Raw genomic sequence first — 23,438 nt, forward strand, 5'->3', positions numbered from 1 at the left:
TAAGAAACATCGAAACACCATGTGCATTTTAGAAAGTGCTGAAAAACCAAAAAGATTTATTTAATCTAAACTGAGACAAACCTTTGGTGGAAACAGCAAAACTGAATTATCTTTATTCCTGCAGTAGTTTTTTCCATTTTCATTAACAATACTAAATAATATCAATAGAAACAAATTGATTTTTGTCCTTAATGGAAAACACATGATTCCAAATGCACAACTACTCAACGAACACAGCCATCGAGACTCGTATAAATGTCAAGTAAAATTCTGTTCTAACTTGTATCGCTACTATTCATATTATGGATATTGTTTTTGTTATTCGTGTAAAACCCTTCTTTACTATGGATAGATTTTCCAACAAAACACGGGTATTGCTGACAAATCTCATAAAACTGGGCCATTTTTCAAATTTGCAAACAGAAAATAATCCAAGAAGGCTAAATTTGGCGATTCTGAGACTTAAGTTTGATAAAATTGGTACTCTCTAGAATAGTCATTCTTTCAAACAACAACCGCCATCTATACGACAGATCGGGTACTTCTGGAACTAGCCTATTACGTTAAAAAAAAATTTAAACAAAAATATTTGAATATAAGTTTGGAAAAGATTTGGATTCATAGACAATATGTGTTCCAGTTCAACGAACAATGAAGTAAATCTTTGCAACGTTATGAAAAAAAAGCCAGATCATTGCACTTGGTCAAAAGCATTTGATGGGGTTAATCATCAATCTTTCTTATCTTAAATACGTGCTTTCGGTTGTTATAAATTCCTCATTCCTTGGATTATTAATTAGCTTTCGGATAGTTCAATACAAGTAGTATTGGATGGGTTCAAGTCTAAAAACCACATAAAGTATGCTGGTGTGCCACAGGGCTCTGTTTTGGCTCCAACACTCTTTTTTATTTTTATTAATGATCTCCTGTGTACAACTTCTAATGATAGTATTTTAAGCTTTTCATATTTGTTTTCAGAATTCACATAGCTCTTCGGATTTGGAATTGCAACGATGAGAAGCTCAATATGAGAAGCTCATGAAATTCCGATGCTGTCTTCTATTGTTAAAGCGAGATACACCCCCCTTGGCAAAATCAGAAACTATTTTCTGTCAATTGGTAGCATCCAAAATTTAAAAGCCTTTAGACCACCACTCGAAAGATAGAAATTTTTGTCATATAAAGCTAAAATGTCAAATAGTCATTATAGAGCATCAGCTATGCCTCACACAGAAAAGTCCCTTCATACCTGATGTGGTCGAAGTTTAAAAATCAATTCAAATCAACTCGTAATTGATCCAGCTTTATTTTTTAATCTGATTAAACTTACAAAGCCCTTTAACAATCAACAAAATCCTTTAATAACGTTATATATAGTCTTATTATCTTTATTTTATCAACAACAACAACAAAAATATACCTTTCAATCAGCTTTATCGAATTAGGTACATCAACAACTTTTATTTGCAAAAGTCTCCATAGTGATAGAATACAGATGTGATGTTGCTAAAAAAGCTGCAGCTTCCACAGCTGTCAAATTTTTATTTCAATTATACAATTTCATGAGACAAACAACGACAATGTCGACAGCTTAATTGCTCTGTTTCACGAATACTTTTTCTCACACCAATTTTTGAATGTTTTTAGAAACAAATTAAATAGAACCTCTATTATTTACGTTTGTCTGTCTGTCTGTCTATCTGCCTTTGCTTTGTCAGCAAAAATGTCCATCAAAATTCCAATGAGGAAAGAAACAAACCGTACAAAGAATCATCCCTAAATATATACCAAAAAGGTTGACAGGAACCTGACTTAAAAATTGCCAATTATCTACTCATCCTCTTTTGACACTCATTAATATGATTAGTCAAAAAAGTGAACTAAATGCAAACGTATAAACGATCGAATTATTTGACAATGAATTCAAACGATATACTCATAGTTGATAGGTTATAGGTATACTAGGTATTCTGTCCTCAAAGTCTTCCTGTATAAATGTCTTTATGGTCATCATGAACGGAATGAAAAATAAATTCCAATCAGTCTTTGGCAAACACAACGTAGCGACGTGGACGGGCAGTGATGCTTTGATATTGAAGTGGAAAGGATTCGAAACAAAAATTTTAAATGGGCCGTAATTTCAAAGTTATAATTTGACAGAAAAACAAAAAACTTTCAATAAACGTCAAAATCATTACTTTTTAAATATCTGACATTTTCTTAGAAGCTTTTGACAGCTAAATACTTAAATTTTTGTATTGTTTCAATAAAATATCAAAATATGTACAGAGCTTGTAAGATTACATCAACCCGAAAACATTGACTATTTTCATTGACATTGACAGTCAGTTTCTACAAAACTTTTTACTTACATTTATTTCTGTGTTAAATGCGTTATTGACGCAAAATGTTAAACAACCTATTGTTAAGGATTTAACAATTTACTAGTTGTTAAATATTTAACATTTCATTTTCATTTTGTTAACTAGTAAATATCTAATTGCATTTTTTTTAAACGAGTATCCAAACATGTCTAAAAAGTGACAGTTCATGAAAGCAAACAGAGCAAATATACTTAAACGGACCCATTAATTGGAATTCCAAACTGTTGACTGGACGATTCCATCCACTGCTCATATGGATTAAGCAAATTGGTCAAAGTTAAAGTAAATATTACGCGAGTTAAACTTAAGCAAATTTTTAAGAGATAGTAAGATGTTAAAATTGCTAGAATCAGGGTAGTAAATTGTTAACCTTAACAGTTTACGCCTTTGTCTTAGGCTTACTAGTTTCAAACTTATGTCTCCAATAAGAAGAGATATGAATAAAGTTTAAAGTTTGAATGCGATTGTTAAAAAGCCCAAAATCACTATGACCCTTGGTGGTATTTTCTATCAAATGCGGCCCTGGTAATGATTTTAAAAATGATTGGGGTGGTAAGGAGGACTGGTATTGCCAATTCATCGATCGAATAAGAAAAAGTAAATAACAAAAATAAAAGAAGGTAAATCCAAAAAGAACCTAGTATATCTTTGATGAGGGAAATGAGTATATACCGAATAGAGTAAAAAGGTAGTATCACCATTGCCTATTGATTCGTTAATCAATGTACACACATATAGGGACCCACCATTTACGAGTTGAAGTCGATGACGGAAGATTTGGCCGACCGACGACAACGACGTGGACGACGACGCAACGACAGCAAACGACGTCGACGAGCAGTGGCAACGATAGTCAAGAGCTATGAATGCATGACCACCTGACATATATGTACATATGTAGTACCTCTATGATCGTCATCAGCTATATGGAGCTTCAACCTCAGCCTTAGCACTACTAGATACATATACACAAGTTGTATATAAAACGCAGTTGTAGGTAGGTAGGAGGAAAAAGGAAAAAGATTCAGCAAATATGTATAGAAGGAATTTCAAATACTAGCTATATTTGAAGTCCCAAGCCCAACGTGCCACCATCCACCATACAAATTCCACTCGCTTCGCCATGTTCGTTAGGCACGATGATGATGATGATGAAATTAAAAGAAGAGAAAAAATAAATAACGAAGAACCAAAACAATCACTTTAAGATACTAACTCTATATACTATCAGGTCCATGCCGAATGGCATAAGTAACGCCATCATCATCATGTCACCATCACGCAATTTTCTTCTGATCAGGTTTTATTTTCTAGCGCTATGCAGCTGGAGCTCCCAGCTCTGGTAAAGAACAAGCCAGTTACAGCTTTTGTATACCTAGTGTAGTAGTATTAGCATTAGCAGCGAAACAGTGGCCTGGCCATCTTTGCGCGCTTTGGACCGGGAATATATGCCATAGATAGATGCGGTGCTCGATGCTGCTGTTGGTGTTTTCTAGATTCTGGATGCTGGATGATACTGAAGCAGCTTTAATATCATGATGGTAGCCGGTAGGTACCTTTGCAATGATCTCTTCGAATCAAATCGTGTGTATGTGGGCTTCACCCATATGTGTACTTGTACCACTATATATCTTTTATTTCTAAAACTAGGCACATAACGGTAAGTCAGATAGATAGAAATTTGTACAAGATCGCTTCTTATAGTCAATGGGTCAAGCAACGTAAGTTTGTATCTTTTGTTTATTTATCTATCTCTCTCTTCCTCTCTATGCTGATGATAGCCGCATTTGTGGTAAGTGCATGTCGCTTCTGATGCTCTCCTGCTTAATACTGACGCGACGATATTATATTGGCTTGACTACATATCATTTAGATAGATACTCTACTAAAGGAATGGAACAAGCAAAAGAACAATAAATTCTATGCGCCCGCAAACCAACCACATTGGGAAGCTATTTCCGCTTTTACATATTTGTCGATGTTGTGACGATATTTTCATTGAATATAGGTTTAGAAAGAAAGGATCCTTTAATCTTTGGTATTTGAGACTTCCCTATTAAAATTTGTGATAGAATTGTGACACAAAGGATTATCTGCGTATTAAAAGTCTGACGTAGTACCCGTGCCGTGATAGTAAATGCGTAGGCCTCTCATGCCAGAAGTCTTGGATTCAAACCCTGACTGTGCCATCTAAAGTGTTTTTTCTTCCGAGGACTTGACAAATTCTTTTAGAATAATTCTTGTCATGAAAATTCCTTTCTCAAATTAGCCTTTCGGGTTCGGCGTAAAATTTGTAGATGTTTTCCATCCCTGACATGACTCGCATACAGGAAAGGTTGAGAGTTGTAAATCACTAGGCCCTTCTTTACAAAAGCGTTCCACATTCGTGTAGTGCGGCTAAGGAAAGAATCCCTATACTTAACAGTATGCCAGAAATGGGAATCAAGGATCCTAAGACGTACGAGTATTATTCGGTTATTTGGTTTGTTAAAATATCGATATAATAATGATAGAGAAGCAGATGTCGTAGTTAGAGAATGATCTCCAATCATTTTAACAGCTCTCTTTTCAATTCTATCCAAAATACTTAAGTACGTTATTTGTGCACCAACCCAAATATGAGAATTATGCTCGAGCTTTGAAAGAATTGAAGCTTTGTAAACTATAGCCAGTTTAGAACAGGTAAAAAAAACTTTTGGCATCATTGGGAAAAACCTAAACACTTGGCAATATTTTTGACGGTGTCAAATGTGTGATATGTGATGCACATACCTAGAACTAAAAGCTGTTCAGTCTCTTTGATGCAAGTACCACCCAAGGATAGTTGATTTGGGAGAGGGTTAAGCTCTTGCGACACTAGACAGCATTAAGTTTTCGAAGTATTAAAGTCTACACGGTTTTTGATTGCCCATTGGATAATTCTGTCAAGATCGGAGTTTAATGAACTTATCATACGCTGCCGTTGGTAGTCCACATGCGAAAAACAACGATAAGAATTTTAAAACAAATATGAAAAGCTGAGAATACTGTCATTAGCGAAATACTTGAGTAGGTTAGAAGTTTCAGTCAAACGATTATTTATAAAAATAGGGAAGAGTGTCGGACACAAAACGGAGTCCTGGGGTACACCAGTTTTCGTACCTGTTTGGCCAAAATACTACCTTCCAATTAAGGCAAATTTATTGAAAAGCTTACTGCTGTAAATTAATTCAAGTAAAATCTTATTAAATTTCAAGGCAATTCAACTTATGTCAAAATGACAATTAATCTTGTTTTTTTTTCATTCAACTGAAAGCTGAACTAGTAGTACCTGTGGCATGATAGTTAGTGCGATGGACTGTCATGCGAGAGTTCTTGTGTTCAATCGCTGCTTATGCCACCTAAAATTTTTTTTCACGGGTACTGCCTCTTGCGAGGAATTGACAAATTCTCCAAGACTAATTCTTGTCATGAAAAGTGCTTTCTCAAATTTGCCGTTGGGATTCGGCTTAAAACTTTCATCACTGACAACATTACTCGCACACAGGAATGGTTAAGAGTTGTCAGTCACTATAGGCCCTAGTTCTCAAACGGACTGTTGCGCCACCCAATTTATTATTTATGAAAGCTGAACTTTATTACTCTATGATTTACTTATTTTCTTCACAATTTCATTCACAGTGTTTTGTGTGAAAGGTTTCTTTGAAAATGAAATAAGAAACACTTCTAAACAATACAAAATACAAATTGTAATAGACTTCTGAAAAATCATTGTTTTGTAGACAATAATGACACAAAATTTTAAGGAACCTATTGTTAAGGGTTTAACAATTTACTAGTTAGCAGTTTCCTAAATATTTAAGAATTTACTAAGGGAGTCCATATATTTAAATTAAAAAAAACGAGCATCCGAATATGTCTAAAAAGTGACAGTTCGTGAAACTCAACAAAGCAACTACACTTGAACGGACCCATTAATTGGAATTCCCAACTGTTGACTGGACCCTTCCGTCCACTGCTTTTAAAAGCTTTTACTAGCAAATTAGTAAAACTTAAAGTAGCCGTTCTGTGATTTTAATTGTTAAGAGTAAAAAGGCCCTAGATCACACAGGACAGTAGCGTCACTTTAAGTAAATTGTTGAGCGATAGTAAGATGTTAAAATCGTTTAAAATTACCTAAATCACTCTTAAGCCTAGTAAATTGCTAATATCGTTTAAAAGGATGCACCAATGTGGTTGGTAGTTTTCGTACGATAAACTTAAGGCAGGGGTTAGTTAAGTAACGTTCTGAGTCTGAAGTTCATGACACTTGAAAAGCTATCTAGGTGCCTTGGTAAAAATTGACTGATATAAATAAAGTCCTCTACGTTATATGAACTTACCTATATCCAGAGTCTGTTCTATAAAAACATTAAAAGTTAAATTTCAAAACACCTTAATTCAAACTCTATATTGATTCTATCTTCACATCACTATTCCTTCAAACGCATCACTATTTCTGATAACAAACAATACAAAAGTATCTCAAAGAAATCACATCACAACAACAGCAACATTAACATAATGTAAATCTATCTCTATCTCGCGCACTATAATTGGGTTTCAATTTGAATGCAATTTAAATTATAACGGATTATATATAGCTTCCAGAATTGTAGGTAACCTATAAAATACGCAGATATTCTCAAGAACTAACCGAGACACTAAAAACATATTAAATATGCAATCCTCTGCGAAAACAATCAAATTAAATCTTGCATCTTTCGCTTTCTCTCTATCTCTCTCTCACCCAGTCCTCATCATGGCCAACTTCAAGGCTGCTTTTCCTATAGATACTTTTCGATGTTATTATAGAATGTAAGACACTAGGTAAGCAAGCTTAAGGTAGAACCATGAAATCTCGATGTCGATGTCGATATTATTTATGCTGATGCATTATCTCAGTGAATCTTTTCTCATAGAGTTCATCTACATTTATATGTACATGGCTTTGTAATACCTGATGTGGAACAATTTTATTTTATTTTTACTCTCTTGATTTCTTGATGTACATATGAGGAAAAATAAAATTTGAAACAACAAGAACAACAAATTTAAATAATTTGTGCCTTGTAAGAACTGTCCATCATCAGCAAGCAAACTACCACGACCACGACCATGGCCACGGCATGCAACTGCAACTGGAATTACCCGCGTTCCTAGACATCATATGTTATAGCAGTAGTTGTAACAACAAATGGCAGAAGCAACAAATAATAAATTCTTCGCGGTTTTCATCATTATACATCGATGTTCGATGTAGTCACGGAGCACAGTCAGTTCAGTTGATCGTTTGTCCATCGCCATCGCCATCGTGCGTGGTCTTGACGTTCTTGAGGAACGTACTCGGCACTCGCAGTCGCAGTCAGTACACAACACACATTGAACACATTATGTTGAATGTAACTCTCTTCAATCAAATGGCCACGTCCACGGCAGAAATATAGACTGCCTCGGCCTTAGCCCGGCCGACCAACAACAGCAAGCACAGTGGCGGCAGCAGTTACAGAAGTTTTTGTTTTTCGAAAAGAATAACTCTGACAAATGTCAATTTGTTGTGCTCAAGGCGTAAAGGTGGACAATGATAGGGGAGTTTGTGATGAAATAGGACATTTTCATCCCTCATGAAAGCCTTCAAATCAATCTACTGAACGTATTTACCTACATTCCATGTACGAGTAATGTTGTCAGGGATTTGTGGAGACATACTATTTTAAGCCGAATCCGAACCGCTAATTTAAGAAAGCACTTTTTATGAAAAGAATTACTCTTGGAGGTTTTGTCAATTACTGTGAAAAACCTTTAGGTGACACAGGGAGGGAACCCAAGACCTCCAGCATGACCCTCCTACGCACTAACCATCACGCCACGAGTAAAACAAAACCTATGAAAAGCTTACAATAAAAGTTCACATCGTGTCAAAAATTGTGTATTAGATAATTCTCAAGACATTTTGAAAACAAAGTGTTTTGTTTTACTCTGGTTTACCCTATCTACTATCTTGTCGAAAAAAATGTTTTACTGAACGAAGATAAAACCAAAATAAAAAAAACCCTTCAAACAGCTTGTCTTCACATTTAAGTCGCCCGCCCCAAAGAACCTGGCCTTCTTCTTTTCTTTAATTTTTGTTTGTACTTATTTCTTATTGTTTTTTATTATTTGTTTGACTGACGAAGACTTTTATTCAAGTCAGGTCCAATTTGTATTTATTCATCGGTAGCAGAAACATTGCCATTTGTGGAACGCATCATCGGACTTGATATTATGAATACTAATGCCCCAATATGGTTATTCTTGCCTCACTTGATATTGGTTTTATTATAGGTTTGTTCTATTATTTTGCCTACTACAATATATTCGCGTTGTTCTTACATATTGAGGAAATACTCAAGTAAAATATTATATGAATACAATAAAATGTATTCACAATGTTAAAGATTAATGAAACAAAACCAACAAAAGATATTATCTTCCTTGGGGGTTCCATACATTGGGTGTAATAGCCGAGAGTCCCATATGGATGACAATAGGTTTTCTGGAGCCCTTATTCCAGATTTATTTTAGGTACTATCTTTTGCATTGAAATATTGGATTTATTTTATTGTTTTTACACGTAAACAGGGTACATATATGAGGTACTAAAAATATCGGTCTTCAAAATACGGAATCGATAATAAAAGAAAATGGGACAACTTTTTTGTAATTGACAAAATTGTCATTCTGATTTATGTAAATAGCTGACAATTAAATTTCAATCTGGTTGTTTGTGAAACTTGTGTTCCTCAAGAATTTTCTATGCTTCTTCATAATTCCTAAGAATCTTAAGATCAATTAGGAATTTACAATTAATAAAATACGGTGATATTGAATGTAGAGGTAAGGTTAGGTTAAAGTGGTTGTCCGTGATGGAGAAGGACACACTTAGGCGAGTTTAATGACCCATTGTGATACCACATGAATCTTGAACCTTTCTTCTAAGCTCAATAAAACCAGTTGAAAATGTTCCTAGTTATTTCTTGCGTCTTTGAGATAGATCAGCATTAGCCAAACGTGTTAAAATGGTACCATTTCTGGCGAGTTCATCTGCCGTACTTCAATTTCCTGGATTGTCTGTATGGCCCAGCACCCAGAAAAAGTCAATATTAAACTGTTCTACCACATCCATTAGAGATGATCTACATTTATGGACTATTAAAGAGTGTGTAGAGATAGAGTCCAGAGATTTGATAGCGGACTGACTATCTGAGAAGAAACAGATGTTGAAATCACGTTTTCTTTAAGCCAGGACAAGACTTCTTTTATAGCCAAAAGTTTTCCTGGAACACGAGACAATAATTGGGAAGGTGGAAAGAGACTTAATTTCAATTGTTCAGAGCTTGTTTTTGACCCATCTGTGCAGAAGCGGACTGACTCGTTATCTATAAATTAGCTATCCTCCCAGAAAGATTTGTAAGGTACATATAGAAACCTGGTAGTTTCTGTAGAATTGTAGAAAGGGAATGGTATAGTCCGTGTGCTTTGGAATTAATTCTAAATACTTAAAAATTATGGAGTGGCCAATGTTGTTGTTAACCGAAACGAAAAGCAGAGCTTGAAGCTTTTGCCTGCTAAATATATCAATAGGTTTTACGGAAATTGGGTATCCAATGCCACAGATGAAAGAACGTTGGACTTTATTTAGATTGTCGTGGTTTCTATCTTTTTTTAAAGTTATCCATTATACTACCACACCGTATATTTAAATCAGTGCGTGGTTTAGGGCTGTGAGCCCCATTTATTACCAATAGCTTCTTTTCAAGAAAAGAGAGCTACAGTAACTTTTTTGACCAAATACTTAGCCTCGTTTGAGAACTTTAATTTTATACCTTTAGTGTAGGGAGGGTTAACATATGGAATTTAGTATTTCCTCAAAAATAGGACTACTTGGGCTTTGTGTGGGCTAACACTCAGTCCACACCGACCAGACCAAAGTATTAGTTTGTTTAAGGCATTTTTTAAGAGTTCTTTTAGACTGTTAAGATGCTTTTCTAAAACCGCTAAAGCAATGTCATCCCGATAGGAAATCACTTTAAAAAACCTCCGCAATCAGACCAGTTAGGATTTCATTTACCACCAGTTTCCAGAGATGAGGGGATAGAACGCCACCTTGCGGTATCCTCCTGCTAACGAATCTTCCAGCTGGAGAATTGCCCAGTTTCAGTAAATTATTCTGCTAGTCAGTATTAAATGAATTTACTCCACAAGCTACGTTCTGAGATGTTAGAGGAGATGTGATTGCATCTCTTGTATATTTGCCCTTAAATTGATAACAATCCTTTGCATGGTTGATAAATTTCCGGAATTCCCAAGAATTATTTAGAATTATTGAATCCCAGCAGCATTCAAACGAATTGGCACCATGCGATACCTGGATATAACAACGAAATCCTAGATATGGAAATTAACCTTCAAGAAGTGGAATTAACTCTATGATCTCTTAAAGATGGGAAATCGGAAGATGCAAATATTATTCCTGTTGAGTTCTATGAATACGGAACTGCAAAATTGTATGAGATTTTCCACTACGAACTGATTTTATGATACAGTTTTTCGGGATTCGTAAAAATTTCCGATTAAGATGGAATTCATGGCTGATTATGTGAAGAGAATATTTCGTCTGCCAAAAAATACTCCAAATTACGTGATTATGCTGGAAAACGGACTATCATCTCTATTTCTAAAGACCCTAAAGATGCAACGGATTATATCTTGAACGTTTTTAATATGAACGAATACTGACTTGTCCTAAAAGCTGAAGAAGACCAAAATCCCTGATACAGTCTCGCAGAAGGGTGCAATTTAAAATTAAATTTAAATGTGGAAGATGTATCGCACAGTAAAGCTCTTATGTACAAGGTTATTGCAGCGGTAGATGAGAAGTGTAGAGCAGAATATGCAGCTTAAGCAGTTGGGTACTTGTTCAGAACAACTTAAAGTAGGCTCAACCATAATCTCGCAGAAAGGAACTACTTCCATGATGCAAATAATGTAAACATCATTGCTACAATGGTCAAGTTAAAAAGCGAACTACTCAACCTGAACTTCATACCGCACAGACCCGATTTACCACTGGAGTGTACTATTTGTAATTTAGCAGAAAGAGAGAACGTCATACATTTCGTCAGAACGTGTCGATTTTTAAGGAAAACTAGAAGAAATATTCTAGAAAGTGACTTATTATCAGAGGAATAAGTTCTTAGTATGCTGAATTAGATGGATGTCTACAAGCTCTATAAATATTGCAAAGTTGTGTTACGATATACATATAAAGATCTAGAATTATGAATGAAGACTTCTTACTCTTTGAATTTGCTAGTAATTTTTTATTCTTTGTTTTTTAAATTGGCCTTTTTAAAATGTTTTATTTTCTTTTAATTGTTTTTGTTTTTTTGTTGTTAAGTACAGTAATTTAATTTATTAAAGTTGTTAATCTGGCAATTGTAATACAATATTTAAGTAATAATTGTAAAATAATCTTTAAATCAATAAAAACCAATCATCTATCTATCTTGATATCAATAAATCTTTCTAGGGTCTTAAGAAGAAATGACTTATAGACTTATAGATACTAGATGTTTAAGGTTAACTTGCGAGACGAATTATTTAAAAATTGTTTTCTTTTGTTGGTGCAATAGCTAAAACAGTATTTTTTTTGCAATTTTTGAAAACGTCAAATTTACTTAATTTTTGTTTTTAAAATTTCTTTAATATAAGAGCTCAAGGTATTTATGATATCTTTCTAGTGAAATAGTCGTAATTATGTTGATTTGATATAAACCGTTACAGGTTACACTATTTCCATACTTTTTGAGAAAGTGTTTTGAAAATTTTATATAAATATTCATATTAACGAATCAATATTTTCTGAAGAACTCAAAAATACCTAAAGTAAAAATACCTAAGTATTAAATACCTATTGCTTTTTTGAATATTGACAACTTAAAATGACTTCCTTTCTTTTTATGTTTGTTTTAATGAAAATATTAAAACAAAATATAAACTAAATAATATTTGATGTTCTTTAAATAGAAATTGACACAAAGTTTTATATATTTGCTTTCCAACCAACCTTTATTAGCAATTATATATGAATGTTAGCACGAACAGTGTATCCAAAAATATATGTACATTCATAGATACATGAATATACATACATATATAATTCATCTCAATTTCTTTTAAGAGCTTAAGGTTGTTTTTCTTTCTTTATGTTATTTTTTTTGTTGGTTTCCCTAGAGATTATATTCTATGTAGCCCATACTCGTACAACACGCCACTAACAGAATATTCTTTTCTAATAAAAATCCTATACTTCCTAAAGTCCTAAAGGATCTCTACATCTGTAAGGATATCAATAACAGACATCACGAACCGAACCCTCCTCATATATTCCTTAACATAAAACATGACAAAACTTTTTCCTTGCTTTTGCTCCAAACTAAATATAGATATGTTGTGTACTGTACCTGATGCCGACCCACGAGAGCCTTAACCAATGGCGACCATTAAGGTATAGGTATATCCTTGCTGGTTTGTTTTTGATATTTGAAATATAGAATAACATCTCTTTTGTTTTTGTTTTCGAGTAAGTTAAATCAAGAACCAATAAACAATAAAATACAATTTTCTGTGTCGAATTTATCATATTTCGATCTTCGATATTATAGCTTTTCCTTACCATTGACGAATTTATTTGACGAATTACTTTCCCAAGGAAAAATTATAGAACTCAAAAATTAACCAAAAACAATAACAACAACAACAAAAAGTAAGGATGTGAGTATTATTTACTCGTACGTAAGGATTTTTGGATGTCATTTCTACATCATTGCATTTATTTATAATTGAACATCTGTCACAAAAACTGGACAGGCATAATAACTCTGAAAATCAATTTGATTTGAGAAAATATTCTACCTACGCACCGTACCGCACGTCGTCGTCGTCGTCCTTGTCATACTTTATATGTATGTACAGTACATAATACAATATATTATAGAAACAAACATAAACAATGAAATATATTGAGTTTGTATTTTTTGGATGAGGGGGAGGAATAATTATTTATTATTATCCTTCCACCCTCGCTCGGTTGGTTCGGTTCGCAATTCGCATTACTTATATATTGTGCGAATATTTTGTTTTTGAAAAATATGCGACCATTTTATTGCATTTCCTTTGTTTTTGTTTTTATTGAATTTTGTATTTGTTGTGATTATATTGTCCATTGAACTTAATAATGAACGTTGTTGAATTTTCTGAAACTGATGGATTGGCGATGGGATCTTTAGCTGGTGGGTTGAGATGTGGTTCGGGTAATGTGCATTTTGTGTACACTACACACCAGGGATGAAAATACATTTCCCTTAAGGAAATTAAAGTACTTTTAAAACTATACATAGTGAAGAAAAAGTTTCTATGTTTAGAATTGGTCTTAATTACTTGCTCACTTAAGGAGGGGCTATAGTCCTGTGTGAGATAGGGTCTCCCCTAACAAACTTCTCCATCTAACTCGGTCCCTATTTAGATATAGCCAGTTGCATACTCCAAGTTGGATGAGGGCGCTTTCCACTTGTTCGCACCTGATCTGCGGTCTACCTCTACTGCGATGTCCTGATGTGTAGATTCGAAGACTTATCGGGCCAGATTATTGGCTTCCATTCGCTCTACCTTACCCAGCCATCTCAGTCGTTGGATTTTTATCCTCCTGGCAAAGTCTAAGTCGATGTACATCCCATACAGCTCGTCGTTCTATCTTCTCTTCCACTCACCTTTTATGCATACGGGACCCTAGATCACGCGAAGAACCTTTCTCTCATAACCACCTACGGTGCCTTTGTCATAGTCCATGCTTCTGCACCGTATAGCAGGACGGCGATGATAAGTGTCTTATACAGACACTTTGGTCGACTAATTCTTCGTTTGATCTGGTGTTGATTTCTGTGTTTATAGAGGAGCCCAGGTATACAAAGTCCTTAACTACCTCAAAGAGATTTCGAGTTGGTGTTGTAGAACCTTGATCATAGCATGAACTATGCTTTACCCTTTTTAATTCAACACTCCAAAAGCCCCATTAACATCACGCTGAGGTCTTTCAATTTTGTCAATGTCATCAGCATATGCTAGAAATTGGACAGACTTTTGAAAGATGGTCGGAGTGTAGACACTATTCTTTCAAGCACAATGCTTAAGAAATCAAATGACGTCGTATAAAATCTTGTCTAAATACCTTTTTGACATCGAAAGGTGTTAAGTTGTTTCCAACCTTTATGGAGAAGCGTGAATTCTCCATGGTCATCCTGCACAAACGGACGAGTTTGGCAGAGATGCCAGAACTATACATGGCTCTATACAGTTCGTCCCTGTAGTTGCTTTCACATGCGGCCTTGACATCGATGAAGAGATGGTGGGTGTCGATCTGTGGTTCTTGGTTTTTTTCCAGGATCTGCCGTAATGGTATTATTTGATTGACTGTGGACTTTCCTGGTCTAAAACTACACTGATAAGAGCCTATCAGGTTATGGGCTTAAGACGTTCACATATTATGGCAGAGAGGATTTTGTAAGCGATGTTAAGTAGACTAATTCCTCTATAGTTGGTGCAGCTTAGAGGGTCTCCTTTTTTCAGGATAGGGCAAACAATACTGAGGTTCCATTGAACTGGCATGCTTTCTTCCGATCATAATTTACAGATAACTTGGTGCATGCTCTTAACTATCTTATCTCCAGCTGCTTTGAAGAGCTCGGCAGCCATCTGCTTCAGCGGTTTTGTTAGATTTCAGCTGAGATATGGCAATCTTTATTTCGTATAAGTCAAGAAGACGGGATTGTTGGCTTTCGTCGTCTATGTTGAATGGATCATCCTGCCTGACAGCGAAATTCGGTTCGTCGTCGCCGTTATACGGTCTGCAGAAGTGGTCCTTTCATATCCTCAGCATTGACTGCGGTTTCACTATTATGTTTCCACTTTCGTCTTTGCAGCCTTCGGTTCTAGGTGTATTTACTTGTGATTTTCGTTTACCTGTTCATAAAGCTTTCGAACTTTATTCCTGCTTGTAAACCTCTCAACATCTTCGACCACTCGCTTTTCATGCTATCTCTTTTTCCTTCTGAGAAGTCGGTGTTCCTCTCGCCTCTTCTGCTCATAGAGCTTATGAGCAGCTCTCGTCATTTTATGCAGCGCCGCTTTGCGTGCCTGTTGTTTGGCTGCATTTTCCTGCCGACATTCCTCATCAAACCAGGGGTTAATTGTTGGTAGCTGCTTGAAACCCAGCACATCAGAGGCGGCTTTTCTGATTGCATCTCGGCAATGTTGCCGCTAGTTTTCGATAGGTAGTGGTTCGAGTCGATGTTAGCTCCTCGGAAATTTCGGACATTCATGATGCTGGAAAAGTATCTGGCGCCGATCGCAATATGGTCAATCTGGTTGACGGTAGATTGATCCTAGAACTCCAAGTTCCTTTTTTGATGTTGAGGTGTGGAAAATGCATAATTGCATATCACACTCCCTGAATTTGGAACAAACAATTTTCAATTTCTTCCTTTATTCCACGATATTGAAGAGTGCTCCTTAATGTCAATGCTTCAGTGTAGTCGGCTGCATATAAAATATTTCCTTTCAACTTCACGTGCTTCAGTCCAAAAAAGAACTTTTGAGCTATTTAGATACATTTTCATCCCTGCTTTGAGTGCCAAAGTCAAAGATCAACATTTGGTACTTTTCACTTTTACTCACTTGCCTTAAAAAAGAAAAACCGCATCAACTTATAACCAATTGCAAACATATTTATTTTTGTATTGTTATTTTATTTGGATTCCCCCTCTGGGTTTTGCTTGTCTCGCATTTACCAGAGTTAAGAGTTTAGCTAAAGAATATAAAAAAAAATAATAAAACAACAAAAATAATGATGACAGCTTTTCTTTATATATACCTACATATTTACTATACATACATATTTTTATATTGTTCCTTTTTCTTTTTGCAGGACTTTCCATCATGACGAGGAGACGTTCGAGTCCGCTGGGACTCGAATTAGTTCTGTCGGTGGTGTTAGCACTGGTTGTGTTGCCATTATTGTCGCATGGAGGTGAGTACTTATATATTTATGTACCTATTATGGTTTTGTGTATTATTATTATTATCCTGCAGCTTCCTTTTATGATCATTAATAATGGAAATTTGAAACCACACAACATATATGCACAACAAGCAAACCAAAGAATTCCATGTCCTTGATATGCTTCGAATTGGTTTCGAAAGCATTTTCAGTTGATATTTTGTACGATGATGGTGTCAAAGAAGGATATGCAGTCAATTTGGATTCGCATTTGATCCTTTGGGAGTTAGGGTGACTTCTATTCACCTTCATCGTCCCAATATTTCTATGTGGGTTGGTATTGGGTGAAATTTTAAGTGGAACATTTTGTCGTGCTGGTGCGATGAAAATGGATTTGCATTATATCACCATAACTCTTAATGAAGGCTAACTATACCATATACAGTACATTCAGTTCTAAATTGAAACCCCCTTTTCTGGTTTTTCACTGAATTTGGTATACGAGCATAGAAAGCTAATTTGTCAATCGAAGTATCTATAAAATGACACACTGTAAGATACTCAAATTGAATTCGTTCAAATTGGGATTAATTTAGAAGATTCATTGCATTTTGCAAAGGATCTAGCAAATTACCTTTCGCATTTGGTACACGCTTCATTTTTGTGCAAATAAAGAAACAAGTGTCAATACGAAAAGTTTTGATTGTTTTCTGCTATAGTATTTGCTAACGCATTTAATGAAGGCGCTAGTCTACAGGAACAGAGCAATACACAATTCCATTTGAAACACTTATGAGAAACAAGCTTAAAACGAGGGTAGAATTTTATTTATCCAGACAGTTGTTAATAAGGCAGGGAAGTTTTGTCACGGTTACGGTCTTTGTTCATTTCTAATATACAAACAAGACATTAAAGAGTGTTTCAATTTTTCGGAAAAATATGTGTGCAGATGTAGGATTTTGTAACAAATTGTTATTGTTATTATTATTATCATGGCTGTTGCGGGGATTTATTTTAAGTGGAACAAATATTTAGAGAAATGTATACACAAGGGACTTGAAGTATAATACTCATCAAGTTAAATACTCGGTAACCATGATTAACACCATTATGAATAAAGGTACTAAATGAAAATTTCACTCGTTTACACACTGTTTTCAAAATAAGCTTCATTCTAGGTAACTCATTTTGGGATCTTATCGTTTAATATCGTTCTGCAATTCATGATAAGAAAGGAATTGTGGAGGGCCACAGAAATGAACACCTTTATGACGTTTTCGATTGTGTGTCTATAGAACAGTTTTTAAACTTCGTAAAATGACAGTTCTTTATGTGTAGGGAAGAAAGCTTCAGCTTTGATTTAACCTAAAATCTAAAACATTTTATACTTTAAAATTTGATGTTCAATATTGTTTAATAAGAGCAGTCTTTTTAGATTACAATTTCACTAAATATGGCGCTCAGATCAAAATTACAAGAAGTTAATGCTGACTAGCAGAATAATTAACTCAAAACTGGGCAACTCTTCTGGTCGTTATCATAAGAAGAGAGAGGACCTGATTTAGAGGTCCAGAGGCCTCGGGGAAATAAACGATCGGAGGCCCCTTCACCCCAAATTATTTTCAAAATAAAGTAAATTCGTGTTTTTCAATAAATAATTTATTGTGTTACCAAGTAGATTCCGTATTGAACAAACACATATAAATAAATAGACGGAAAAAAGAATTATCTAAAATTAAGTTTTAGGGTTAACGAACGGAACCTTCCAGCTTTTTTCGCCGAAAAATTGTTGATGATTTCGTTGAAATCCAGTTCTCGAAGTAAATCGCTTTCAATGCTCAGGAGAGAAAGCTTCGATAGACGATTTTGTCCCATTGTGGTTCGAAGCCTATTGTTTATAATTTCCATTTTTAAAAATGAGTGCTCTCCAGTTCAATTTGTTACTCAACAATATTGTTGAGATTGATCTGCACTACTTCTCGACAGGAAGCCGCAATGTTTTCCAATGTCCTCATACACCAGTGCTTATTCTGAATATCGTAGAGCACCATAATCTTGCATAACCGAGTTTCCCGTAGACCAAGCTCTTTAATTAAATAATCAACCTGTAACTTTAAACTTTAGTAAAAAGTTTTGGCAGGCCTGTTTCAAAATAAATTGAATAGTTTGGTGCTATTAAGGGAATATTGAATATTTTCAATTTCTTCATACCCCATATTTGTGCGCATAACAAAGCGAAGATTTCACGACTGCATTAAAAATATTATATTTTGTTGAAAGGTTTATGTGATCGTTAGAGAAGATCTTCTTCCAAGTAACATTAATTAAGCTTTGTGAAGTTTTTGCTTTTTCTACAAGGTGATTGCTATAATCCAGAATTGGATTTAGTAATACTCCCAAACACTTGTATTTGTTCGATATTTCTAAAACTTCTATTAAGTATCCAGGTGTTCCTAACTTCACTCCGATTGGATTCTTAAATGATCTCAGCAATCTCAATTATATTAACATGATCAAATCAGTCTTTCATGTTCCGTAAGGGAATCCCACTGGTATAATTGAGCTTAAAAGAAAGCCTCAAGATATATGTGGTAGCACAATGTGTTATTAAACTGGTCGAAGTGTGTAATAATCCATCACGGACAGCCACTTAAACCTAACCAAACCTAGGGTAGCAGATGCATAAATAAGCTGTACAAGTATTTGAACGCGAGTATATATTTATTATTTTAGTAAAATTAGTGCTCTGATAAGTTTAAAATAATACCATCACTTGATATTAGTTTCTTACATCTCACATAAATAGCAAACTTCAAGCAAGCTCAATGTCAAAATACTTCTTATTGAAATATAAAGTTAAACAAAATATTTGACAAAGATTTATGTTTCAATTACAATTTACGTAAATAAGCAACTGGTTTGACATCTTTGGTTGAAATTCAAAAATTAGACCAGAGTTGTTTCTTAAAATTGCGCTTGATTGACAACAAAAAGAGGCATCGAAACTTTCAACAATTTTTCAAGTCTCAAACTAAACCTTAAATACAATTTCTTTGTGTGTTCCGTTAAATGAGAGAATTCTTTCGTTTTTAAATCTTACTTTTTGCGGAAATCATTCAGAATACTCATGACTCATACTTTTGAGGTTCCAGAATGGTTCTTTTTTTCGGTGTCATCCTTCCCATCAAATTTATAACCAGGAACCAACCAACAACTAAGTTTATAAACATCAAAAATAAATTTTAAAACTGTCAGTTGAAGTTTATGAAATTCTCAGAAGTCCACACAAACTCAGACCTCAGCGCCGCATATTATGTTCTTTGACAGTTCTTTTTATTATTTTTACTTTTCTATATCGAATATACTCGTAAATGAGTCATAACAAAATGAAATGAAATAAAATAAAATAGTTAACACACTATGGTACATCTAATTGCCATTATTCCCGCGCTGTCAAACAAACAACAAATCTTTACTCAAGTCACTCTCTAAAGTTCTAAACTGTCATTTAAGAATGAAAAATAACAAAACAACAACAACAAGAAGAATGTAATCTGAGATATTTCCCATTTAATGGCGTTTAACCACTCATTCATTAAATCGTTTAAATAGCTATAATAGCCACGTGTGTTAAGAGTATTCCGCATGTACAAATTCAAAAGGAATTTACATGACAAGCAACATGCACTGAACACTGAACGTGTGCGCCATTTTTCAGAGTAAAAATGTAAACGCATCAAGTCAAGTCGAAAGAAGAAAAGAAGTTGAAAAACGGCCCTCATTTTTTTTTGAAAGATGCGATTCTGAACAAGAAGAAAAAGTTGTACCTACATTGATTTCTTTTAGAGGGAAATTAACGCTCATTTGTAATACCGCATTGCAGACGATGTTTACTTTAACCAAACGGGTTAACCTAATTACTAAATTACATTCGTGAAATATTTATTGAGAACAGTGATGGGAACTTTTACCATGAAGAAGATGAAAAAGAACTTATCCCAAGTTATATGAGGCACTTACATATAAAGGTGGTCATGCAATTCCAAGGGAAATAATTAAGAGTTACGTTTACTCAGAGGTGCATCTTTATGCGATATCAAACCTTTTGAAAAAGGAAAGAATATATAACATTTTCGAATGATGTTAATATGACAAATAAAATAAGGTTCAAAGTGATTGGTTAAATATTATTACCATATCCATTCATTATCAGGAAATGCATCTACAAATATTTTGTATTAAGTCATTATACAAATTTTACACCCCATTATTATAGATTTGAACTTCAATTAACATAATGCGCGAACATTACATACCTTGTCAGGCCTAGTTTATCAATAATTGTCCAATCTTATTCAGTGTGAATAGATTTTTTAAACAATCTTAATGCTTCATTGGGCATTTTCTCACGACACGTTCGTCGCCGCACCGCACCAACGACGAATACCTCCGCACCGCAAGACGCTGCTGCCGTCGAACGGTCACAGAAATTGTATAAAAGATGAGGTAAATAAAAATACCAGACACATCATAAATAACACAATGGCTATTCGCGTAGTTATTTATTAAAGATACATCAAGAAGATCTCAACTGATATATACCCAACAAAACTGATGATAATAATACAGGGTCGGATTATCAAAGAATCAAACAGACCAAAGAAAAAAGGCGCAGCACTCCGTATAGATCGAGTACCCTCTGTGTAAGGCGATTTGATAATGGAATTGAGTTAAAATCTTGCTTTTTCAATCCCATATTGTTTTGGCAATGATCAATTAAATTAAAATTGGGGGGAGCAACTTCTCTTCTTCTTCTTCGTTTCCGGCAGCACTTTAACTCTTCCTTGAGCATAGGGCGGCACCCAGTTCCTTCCACCTCTCTCTTTTCCTAGCACGATACCTCAGCTAGGAACACGTCTCCAAGTTTTGGCACCGAGCTTCCTTCATGACAGATTATTTCCATGTTTCTCTTGGCCTTCCAGGCTGCCGGTTATCATATGACCATAACGCTCCAAATTGACGGTGACAATCGTATAATTGTCGTTTTCGACGAAGTAAGGTCCAATCACACCTCCGGACCAAAGACCAAACAGTGACTTATTGTAGATGTAATGGCCTCTCTTCAATCAATTGAGGATTCTCAGAACCCAAAATATGACAATTTTTGCCGTTCACTGTCTGTAGTTCAAAAACATTTTTGACGGATTTACGACGTTGTGAATGGTCACATGGCTCCAGTTGTTGTGTGAGTTGGACTTTATATGGATGTAGGTGTAGTTCTTAAATCAAAATTCTCCATAATGTGCCGTAAGACAGTCCTAATTTCTAAAATGAGGAATCGACAAATTCCGGTCTTCGGCAATACTTTCACTTACAGCAGCGATGTTTTCATTGAAAAATAAAATTGGTTTAACAACTTAGTTTGACAGATGTCGAATTCCACCCCTATACTTTGAAAACCGAAAAATGGTTTTATCGTTATAAATCAATTACTGAATAAATAAATATGCAGATTTAATATAAATCACACTACATTTAATAAGATTTAACCACTTCAAAACTCTCCAAACAACTCCAGCCCTGTGCATACAATATGGCAAAGAGCGCACCTGCACACAAAGTTTGGTGGGTAAAAATATCTAGTTTCAAGTTCAATTTCAATCTTGGATCACTCAAGGTTGAAACGTTGATGAAATTTTATAAAAAAAAAATTCAGATGATGATGATGATGATGACGATGACGCGTTTCAATCATGTTGCCATCATCTTTTTTTGAAGATGTTGTTTCTATAATTTATACAACTTGGTTGCTTATTTATTTATTATTATTGTTTTTTTTTTTATTTTTGCGATTGGCTATTTTTGTTTTATAAAACTTTTCCAGTTTTATTTTTATTTAACTCTATACACAGAAATTTGGTCAGTTAGTTATTTTTACGAAGTATGTTGAGGGGATAAAGGATAGTTTAATGAACCTGAAAAGATGTGTTTTTGTTTAGATGGTGATTTGATTATGTTTGATTAGATACGCATATTTTTATGATGATGGTTTAAATTCTCTTTATTTTCATATTATTGATGAAATATTTTTGTTTCTGCGCAATTTTTTTTTTGCAAGATAAGTTAATATATTAATCATCATTTTTTATAACAATAGAATAACAAATTATATTTTGTTTGTTGTTTTTTGTTGATAAAAATAATTATTATTATTGTTACATGATGGTATGGTATGCGGAATTTAAAGTTTTATATTATCATTAATTAAATCATAAGTCAGTATCTACGTTAATACCTTTGTTATGGTATTTATATAAATAAATTATTGTAATGAGTAAAATGTTTAAAATCTTGTAAACCAGAAAATACCAATCAGGTACATACAATTATGTGAAGATGATCTAGAATACCTTGGAAAAGTATTTAAATTTATAACTGGTTTTTCTTTATTGTGCTTTTGTATTAATTTTTATTTAGTTAAAAATTATGTCAATTCTGTACTTGGAAAGGAAAATATTTAAAAGTGTTGCCTTAAGTTTTGTGTTGTTTCTTGTTGAATTTTCTTCAAAAAAAAAACTAACAAAAGAAATAAATGCACTAAAATGTAATGCATTCAACAAAACGGGTGCACACATTTCAAAGGTCTGGTCCTATTATGAAAAAGGAATTTGAGAATGTAGGCTACGAAAATATATACTTTGATCTTTCCCACCCTCTAATAACCGACCAATTCCTGACAACAGTAATCGCGCACAGGAATGGTTGCGAGTTCCAATTCACTAGGCCCTGGTTCATAACGGATTGTTGCGCCACCTAATTTATTTATTTATAATAACCGACGTAACTTCTTTCCAAAGTCATTGAAACGATGATTAATTATCAGCTTAAGAAATATCAAAAACATCTCGATCGCAAGCTTCTCAATGACCGGCAGTATGGCT

At 34.4% G+C, this 23,438-nt stretch overlaps 1 protein-coding gene across 1 annotated transcript in view; it reads left to right on the forward strand.

Annotated features, from left to right (window-relative positions):
- LOC129954205 (mucin-2) overlaps positions 1 to 23,438 on the forward strand; it is a 90,296-nt gene that overhangs the window by 36,111 nt on the left and 30,747 nt on the right. Inside the window, exon 2 of the mRNA XM_056067951.1 lies at positions 16,426 to 16,527. Within this exon, the coding sequence (XP_055923926.1) occupies positions 16,437 to 16,527 (91 nt within the window). The 5' untranslated portion in view covers positions 16,426 to 16,436. The remainder of the gene's footprint in view (positions 1 to 16,425; positions 16,528 to 23,438) is intronic.

The sequence above is a fragment of the Eupeodes corollae genome, chromosome 1 (genome assembly GCF_945859685.1).
Source record: "Eupeodes corollae chromosome 1, idEupCoro1.1, whole genome shotgun sequence".
NCBI classification, from domain to species: Eukaryota; Metazoa; Arthropoda; class Insecta; order Diptera; family Syrphidae; genus Eupeodes; species Eupeodes corollae.